The sequence below is a fragment of the Condylostylus longicornis genome, unplaced genomic scaffold (assembly GCF_029603195.1).
Source record: "Condylostylus longicornis isolate FDR11 unplaced genomic scaffold, ASM2960319v2 ptg000655l, whole genome shotgun sequence".
In the NCBI taxonomy this organism is placed as follows: domain Eukaryota; kingdom Metazoa; phylum Arthropoda; class Insecta; order Diptera; family Dolichopodidae; genus Condylostylus; species Condylostylus longicornis.
In genome coordinates this window covers 1-7,909 of record NW_026578606.1, presented here as the reverse complement: position 1 = coordinate 7,909, position 7,909 = coordinate 1, and the positions used below count along the sequence as shown (strand labels likewise).

Genomic DNA, 7,909 nt, shown 5'->3' with positions numbered 1-7,909 from the left:
TCGTTGTTCAGTGAAGACCATTCAATGTTAAACAATCTCCTTAAGCAATTCATCTCCAGAGTAGGAACTTTACAGGACGTGATGCTTTCATTTTCACATACACAGATCATAGACGGGAAGGGGCGCCACCAGCTACGGTGATACATTCGCCTGACACATAGCTACTATCGCTGGAAGCCAGAAATGCAGCAACGCTTGCAATCTCAGAGGATTCAGCGAAGCGTTCCAATGGTTGCGAAAGGATGCCTGCGGGTTCAGCCCCGGTTTCCCATATTGCACGGCTGAAGCAACAGGATCACGGAATGGTAAGCGTAAAGCTCTTACCTAAACTCTGTCTTCACAACGCCGGGCGCAACAGCATTGACCTGAAGAAATTTGCGTTGGCGAGCTCTGCAGATCTCATCTCACTCTTATTTTCCGTTGGCCCAATTCATTTGCAAGAACTTTGGTTAAACCGAGCAAGGCCGTCTTTGTGACACCATAAATTCCAATAGGTGAGCTTGGATTGAATGCCAAGTAGGAAGAAATGATCAGGATTGAGGCTCCATCAGTTAAGAAATTTTGCGCTTCAGCAATCAGAAAGAATGTTGCTTTCACGTTAACTTCAAACAACTTGTCAAACGCACGTTCAGGCGTTTGCAGGGTTTCTCCGAAGTATGGTGAACATGCTGCATTGCTGACCAAGACATCAATTTTTCGAAATTCTAATTCAGGAAATGCAACAGTAGTTGCAAAGTGAAACAATTGCTGTCGATGCTCTTTGTTGTTGACAGCGCAAACAATCCCCTTCACTTTCCCTGTTCCTTTCAATTTCTCTAAAGCTTCATCAACATTTTTTTGTTTCCTTGAACTGATTACTACAAGAGCCCCTTCCGATGCAAATCTCTCAGCAATAGAAAGGCCTATACCAGCAGTAGATGCCGTTATCACAGCAAGTTGTCCCTCGAAGCGACGCATTTTGCACTCTCAGCGATTCCTGCTTGTCGCCTTTCAGATGGTCAACAGCTAATCAAACAGTTTTCCGAAAACCAATAAAAGTACAAAACAAATTCAAGGGATTGGCAATCTTGACCTTCAGTTTAATCCTTTAATCAAACGAAAGCTTAGGGCGCCATTAAGGCTTTCCGCACATGATCAGGCGCGCTCAACCATAACCCGGACTAATAACGTCACGGCATTGGTCACAAACGACTCGCACTCCATCGTTAAGAATCAAAGTTACTTCCACTGCTGATCGATCCATACGAGGAGAATCCTGTATCTTCTGAGACGAACGGGACGATTTGCAATACCGAATGGGCTGTTGCCTCACATCTCCGCTGACAGACAAGAGAGGTAACTCACCTCTCCGACAACAAACACAAGGAACTGAGACTCTCAAAGGGGCCAACATGGTAGCGTTAAAACGATGCATCAGTGGGAAAGAAAGCTGTTTGAATAAGTTACGGTTGGCATGACCAACAGAATAAGAAAATAAAAGGAATTTCGTTGAATATGTCATCTGCTCAACATGACTATTACAGGAACTGCAATAATAACCGCCAAGACAACGATGCAGATGCTCAAACAAGCCATTCTCTAGAAGCAAACAAAATGAAATATCCATCATACTCGAGAGTTTCACCTTTTTTGCTGCTTTTTGATGCTTTCTCGTACTGATCAACTCTTTCTCGGCTCGTTCAGTATAGTCTTTTGCTGAGTTCACACTGAACTCAATTTGATCTAGAAGCTCGCTTTGAGCGTCAACAAGCGTGGCCAAATCAACAAACATTTGATGCAGTTCGGTAACACCTGATCAGACACCATTGAAACTTCTACCCAACAGTTGCTCTCACTTTGTTCCAATCTTCTGATATCTCTGTATTTATCTTGAAGATCAGAAAGCGCATTTTGTAAACTCTCATGCGTTTGCTACAAAAATTTTAATGTTCCGGATCGAAAATATTCGTCTTACGCCAGTCATACGCAGCCGAATTGCCTGAGCTGTTGCCGCGTCCCCATCAGCCACCATCCTACCAACTTCGTCGTCATTCGCCTCCGGGAAAACTAAAGAACAATTGGTTTCGCCAAACATTTCCGGGAGTGTTGCACGCACCTATTTTAACTTGACGAGTGACTTTTTCTCGAACGTCTTTCTTGAAGTCAGTCTGGACAGCTTGATATTCCTTTAAAATTTCTCTAAATTTTCGCGTTACTGCTGCATGAAGGTTTTCGCGGATTCTTGCTTCAGAGCTGTTTGGATTCTTTGCAGCAAAAGTGGCATTTTCCTCTTTCAGTGTCTCCAATCCCTTCTTAAGCTTTAGTACGGCCTTGTTTGACTGATCAATCAGCTTGTTCAATTCGTCACTGACCCCTACAACCATAAGAGTCCGAACCCCCTCAATCTATTTCTCCTCACGTTTCTCTTCCTCAGGTGCTGTGGCCTGCGTTGCTTCTTGCTTCAACATCTTTATTTTATCCATCGTCGTTCTAACATCCGCAATTCCGCTTTTCAAGACATCAAGTTTTTTAAAAAACTCAGCCATGAACGGATCCTTAGTCTGGGATGGAAAATTCATTGACACAATAGCACCCATTGAAGTTTACCTCTTCGCCTCTTCGAATGCCCATATGGTCTTCAATGTCAAAAATCTCCCCGCGAAGAAACATGGAGTCTAAAGCAACTGAGGGACCCTGCCTTAATTGAGAGGCTCCCCCAGGGTTGAGCTGGTAAGCCACTTCTCTCAAGTCTCCGATTCTGTCTTGCATCGTCGACTAGAATGGATGGCTTCTTTCTGTTGGAACGATAAAAATGACCGATTTTCCGGAGACCGCGTTTTATATTTTTTGCAAAAAAATTGAGCCCCTTCTTTGGGGTGCCTGCATCTAGCAGTTGACCTGATTGTTGGACAAGGCGATAGCATGGCAACCCGAGCTTGGAATATACTCCGATCTGCGTCCTCGCTCGTCAAATCCCAGAATTCGTTCTTCCGCCCCATCGTATCACGAACGCTTTTCTGGACCCCACTTTCAACAAATAGGGAAGAGACACTCATCAGAGCGGATCGACTTTCCACAACGCTTCTCGCGTCAAACTGGGCGGATTACATGACGCTTGTTCTGGTTTGTAACTCACCAGCGATTATTTAGGATTTTTAATTTTTGCAGAATTTGAGTTTTTGGGAATCTGAACTTGAGAGATTGGAGCACGAAGCTCAAAACGATAAAGATGTTCAAGGAAAGTTAAAGTACGGTTCCTTGATCGCAAAGCCTTCTCTCACTGTTGTTCTTTCAGTGAAGTACAAAAGATGATGGATTGCTTGATTCGTGCTACCGACGTGAGGGATGATATCAGTGAGGTGATGGAGCATTCAAGTCGTCATGCCGGAATTGCAGGAACTGGTAAGTCATTCATTTCCCTGACTTTTATTACTCTTTTCTTTTCAGGGTTCAATGCATCAGACGAGGTGGAAAACCTTAAGGAGCATGCTGATGCTGCCAGCAAGGAATATGATCAGCTTCTGAAGGAATATCCAAATTTGACTCCCAAAATAGAAGAAACACTCGGAAGGGGCCTCGCTCTTATGAGGCAGAAGATGCGTTTCCAATTCTCGTCACAACACGAACATTTCTTCTAATTATTTCCCATTGTATTTTTCTCTGTTTTCTTGTCACAAAGCTGTAGTTCATGTTGAAGCCCCTCAGACATATCTTAGTTGGTGCCTTCAAACTCCAAGCGGCACATCGTTCCAACTCTACTGCTTCAAATTCTCCGATACGGAGGAGATCATCAAAAAACTATGACTCCCCGAAACGAGAAATAAAAAGAAAGCCAATACTCAGTCTGGATGAGGTGGGACGGCTTCTGCTGTTGGCGCGACTGCTTCCACTTCATAGGCGCTCTATGTCGCACAAGAGGCCGGAATCGGAACACGAAAAGAGATTCAGAAACAGATCATGACATCCCCGCCCTTCTCTCCAGTAAGCACTGAAGCTTCTTGGACCCGTTATTGTGCTTCTGGACACTCAGGACAAATCGCCCTTCCCCCTTGAAAATGTCTTCTCAGCAGTTGAGACAAAGCATTCAAATGAGCTTCCACCGCTGCCAGAAGGAGCTAGCAAACCTCTGGTGAAAGGGAAGAAGCTTCATCCAGTAGTGAAGAGCGAAAGGGACAGTCGAATTGCAAAACTGCGAGGCGCTCGTCTCGCCAAGTCACTTGGTACTACAGAAGCGAATTTGAAGCAAGCGACAGCGATCGACAAGTTCCTTGCGAGGAAGGAGGTGAGTGTGTTTCCATTTTTGAGAAAAGTGCGATTTGTTTCAGACGTTTTGGTACAACGGAGAAGAATTTCAGTGCGAATCGAAGGGGAAAGGAACGAATCGAACGGCAACTGCATTTGCGACTCTCAGACGAGGAACTGGGAAAGTCATAATGCTATCGAGACCGTACTACGTCGAGCGATTCAGGCATCACTATTACAGGTAAAATTGAATCTTTGGAATTGACAGAAAAGTCTTCAACATTAGATTCGATATTTTGAAACCTTTTCATCTGACGAATACCTGCGGAATTTTCGATGTTTATGCTTCGGTGAGTGGTGGCGGTCAAGCAGCACAATCAAGTGCGATGAAATTGGCGATTGGACGAGCGTTATGTGAAGCAAATCCAAACACAACTGATGTGCTACAAAAAGGTAACAATCGGATTCGACTAGGAATCATTAATTGTTCTCCATAGAATTAGTGTTGTACGAGGACAAACGGCAGCACTGGCCAGCGGAAACGAACAGAAAGAGAGCACGTGGAGGGTTCAAATTCAGAAAACGGTCAAGAGGAGATCCTTGAAATGTTATTCGTGGGACATTTCGGCCGCAAGTTCGGAATCCCTCTGAAGTCAGATTGAGAACTCAGACGCCCTTTTTTCAACGTACCGTAGTGTAGGGTTTTTCCAGCGCCTGCTTCAATCGCTGCTTATGCTTTTTTGTACCACAGTGCTCTTTCAATGCTTCATCGTTTATGAAGTGACGAGCACAGGCCACACAATAAAACTCCCCTGCAGATCGTATCAACAGTGTTTCTTCGAAATGATTCACTTTACCTCCCCCAGGAAGATCTTCATCAGGGGCGGGGCGACGGTTAGCCATAATGTCATCATGAACTGGCAACAAAATGGAATTCCAAGAGACAAACAAAGTCCATTACCTTGATCAATGTCTTTTGTACGAGTACGGAGATTCCGATTTTGCTTTCTGTACTGCTTCTTCGCGGTGTGCTTTCTCTTACGCGTTTGTTTCGTCATTCGATCAGGACGCGTGACAGGTATCCAAAAAAATACAGAAAATCTAGTTTGACTTGCCAGACAGAAGCACAGCAAACTCTCCATAGCGGATGTTTCCAGTGTTTTGAGGATCTGCTGCCCTCAATAATTCTTCCACATCTGCCTCGTTGAGCTTCTCGCCAAGATTCAAAAGAACGTGTTTGAGTTCACCTGCTGAAATTGTTCCATTATTATCGCGATCAAAAGTTTTGAGCGCTTTGGTTAGTTCAGCTACTTGATCTGTAGAGGAACATCTGCCTCCTGCAAGCTGAACGAAGGCATCATATGAAAACATCATTTCTTCCTTCCCATTGAGCATCGAATTGAGATCCGTATCAGACACGTGGACACCAAGAGAACGAATTACTGTGGGAATATCCCTTGCGTGAATCAAACCATCTGCATCTCTGTCAAAAAGACAGAACGCTTCCTTCATTGCGGCTGACATTGTGAAACAAGGGGATAGAGTGGTTTGCTCTCTCGAGCAGGTTCAGTATTGCATGAAGAAAGTCCCAAAATCGATGAACTGGCATACAGAAAAATAGCTGCTGGAAACTTAACGAGGATTACTTCGTTGCCGCCAGAACGATAATGATGACGACGCAAATAACAATTGCTAAACAGAGTATCTGGATGCATCGATCTCCCATCGCATTTTTAGCGATCGTTCTTGCGGTTGTTTGAGCTCGCTTAACGTTATATTCAACATCATTCAACCCCTCAGCTATTCCTCCCATTTGAACAATCTGAGCATCCATTTTGCCGGCTGTCTCAATCCCAACTGCCTCCGCATCTGCCACCTAAATGAGACCCAATCAAGAACATCCAAGTGATTGATACTCACAAGGGCTTTCATCCGATTCACAGAATCCTGAGTTTGATCTTGAATCTTGTCGCCTGCTGCGATGACTTGTTGCGTGGTCATTTCTGTTTGCTGCGCTTCATCCATTTCATTTGCCTCTGTGGAAAAAAATGCCAGTCATTAAGCTGAACGCGCGACTCACCTGCTTCTAGCAAATCTCGATCAATCTCGTTTTTTTTCATCTCGAGTTGACTGCACAAATTCTTGAACGTTCTATTTTTCTCCTTCAATTGCGTCTTGTACTTGTTCTTGACTTCCTCATCGTCCATTGCTTTGATTTCAAGCAAGATCGCCGACCTAAGCGTCTTAGCTTGCTGCTCCAGTTGCCCACATCTATAAATCCTCTGCCGACGGTCTTCTGCGTTGAAATTGTTAATATGCCGCAAAGTCTCCCGGAAATCATCAAGGGTTTTATCGAGCTCGCGGCTCTGAGCTGCAATGTCGTCATACATCTTAAACAGTTGAACTGCCTTTCTTGATTTTTATGGCCTTCTGCAATTCAACTGATGCACATCCATCGGCTGAAAATAAACTTTGATCTTGCCGAATTTTGTCAAAGCAAGGGGGACTGCATTCTCAATCTCAAGCATTTTAGTCCCATGAGAGCGTGACCTGATCGTTCCTGGTTCCGTCAAAAAACAAAACTTCAAGTTATTCAACGCGCTCCTGCTGTGTTCTGAAGATGTCGCAGGACTCCCCACAGCCCCATACAGATCATGGCGGAAGCAAATCGTCCGAGAAGCTTCCCCTTGGTGATTCTACCGGCAAGGAAGACCCAACACGTACGGGGAGTATACAGATTAATTTTCCCTGCGTGCCTGTAGAATTTATTGTTGTTTACATATATAGTAAATACTACCCAATTTTCGCTGCGCTACTTGTCTTTGTTTCTTAGATAGTGCGGCACGTCAAGGAAGCTTTTTCTCTCCGAGAATCGCCAGTAGCTTTCGTTCGGGCGCAGTTGGTTTTTTCAAAAAATTAGTGGGTCCGTCCAATACAGAGAAGAACGCAAAAGGTGAGTGGGTGGCGGCAATCAAATTGTGGCACTTCACGATCGTAGTGGTGTCCTCATCGCTGAAAGGACCAAAAATGGCTGAGGTTTCGAAAGCAGGAGAAAAAAAGCCACGCCTTCAGTTAGAGCCAAATGGGCGGGACTGGATTATGGAGTACCATACAACCCGTGGAGCTCCGTTGAAAATCGAAGAGACGAAATGAATCAAAATGTTTTTGTGAGAGACAACACAAACGCAGCTCTACAAGTATCGAAAAAAATCAATAATCTGACTGTTGGTAGGTCCCTGTTCGATTTTCTGATTGTTTTTTCTTGCCGTCAGAAAACTGCGTGGGCGTTAACATTATTGTTGATTCCGTGATCTCTGCGATTGAATTGATTCGCTGCAAGAAATGTCAAATTCAAGTTCTTGGCCACGCAGCATCGATTACAATTGATAATTGCCAAGGAATACATGTAAGTTGTTGTTCCAAATCCACCATTGTGATGTTCTCTCACTCTAGATTTATGTATCTCTTGAAAGCAAAGGCATTCAAATAACAAGTTCACAAAATGCTGAAATCAACCTTCATGTTCCTGAGTCTGAAGATAAGAAAGATGAATGGATCGAAATCCCGGTTCCATGTCAATTTGTTCATGTGATCCAGCCAAATGGGAACGCACTGGACACAAAAGTATCCGATTTGTATCGTTAGCTCTTTCAAATTTTCGCTTGCGATCTCGTTTATTTTGGGACGC

At 44.2% G+C, this 7,909-nt stretch overlaps 4 protein-coding genes across 4 annotated transcripts; all 4 read right to left on the bottom strand.

Moving 5' to 3' along the window:
* Positions 1-399: 399 nt before the first annotated feature.
* On the bottom strand, positions 400-957 carry LOC129617823 (uncharacterized). Its single transcript, XM_055532875.1, has one exon. It carries the CDS (start codon positions 955-957, stop codon positions 400-402), a length of 558 nt encoding a protein of 185 aa, XP_055388850.1.
* An 857-nt stretch (positions 958-1,814) lies between these two features.
* On the bottom strand, positions 1,815-2,363 carry LOC129617822 (syntaxin-1A-like). The gene is made up of 3 exons (XM_055532874.1): positions 2,096-2,363; positions 1,955-2,046; positions 1,815-1,868 (listed from the first exon to the last, which is right to left on the bottom strand). The coding sequence occupies exons 1-3, from the start codon at positions 2,361-2,363 to the stop codon at positions 1,815-1,817; spliced, it is 414 nt and encodes a 137-aa protein (XP_055388849.1).
* A 2,959-nt stretch (positions 2,364-5,322) lies between these two features.
* Positions 5,323-5,745, bottom strand: LOC129617821 (calmodulin-like). The gene has a single exon (XM_055532873.1). The coding sequence runs from the start codon at positions 5,743-5,745 to the stop codon at positions 5,323-5,325; it is 423 nt and encodes a 140-aa protein (XP_055388848.1).
* A 118-nt stretch (positions 5,746-5,863) lies between these two features.
* LOC129617828 (uncharacterized) lies at positions 5,864-6,611 on the bottom strand. Its single transcript, XM_055532879.1, has 3 exons — positions 6,302-6,611; positions 6,142-6,257; positions 5,864-6,097 (listed from the first exon to the last, which is right to left on the bottom strand). Exons 1-3 carry the CDS (start codon positions 6,609-6,611, stop codon positions 5,864-5,866), a joined length of 660 nt encoding a protein of 219 aa, XP_055388854.1.
* Between the last annotated feature and the right edge of the window lie 1,298 nt (positions 6,612-7,909).

Excerpts from the sequence above, each read along its gene's own strand:
- LOC129617823 (XM_055532875.1), bottom strand. The coding sequence starts at position 957 with ATGCGTCGCTTCGAGGGACAACTTGCTGTGATAACGGCATCTACTGCT.
- LOC129617822 (XM_055532874.1), bottom strand. The coding sequence starts at position 2,363 with ATGGTTGTAGGGGTCAGTGACGAATTGAACAAGCTGATTGATCAGTCA. Across the intron at positions 2,047-2,095 it reads CACTCGTCAAGTTAAAATAG|TTTTCCCGGAGGCGAATGAC; the intron begins GTGCGTGCAACA and ends ATTGTTCTTTAG. Across the intron at positions 1,869-1,954 it reads TTCGGCTGCGTATGACTGGC|ATAAATACAGAGATATCAGA; the intron begins GTAAGACGAATA and ends CTGATCTTCAAG.
- LOC129617821 (XM_055532873.1), bottom strand. The coding sequence starts at position 5,745 with ATGTCAGCCGCAATGAAGGAAGCGTTCTGTCTTTTTGACAGAGATGCA.
- LOC129617828 (XM_055532879.1), bottom strand. The coding sequence starts at position 6,611 with ATGTATGACGACATTGCAGCTCAGAGCCGCGAGCTCGATAAAACCCTT. Across the intron at positions 6,258-6,301 it reads TCGAGATTTGCTAGAAGCAG|AGGCAAATGAAATGGATGAA; the intron begins GTGAGTCGCGCG and ends TTTTTTCCACAG. Across the intron at positions 6,098-6,141 it reads TGAATCGGATGAAAGCCCTT|GTGGCAGATGCGGAGGCAGT; the intron begins GTGAGTATCAAT and ends GGTCTCATTTAG.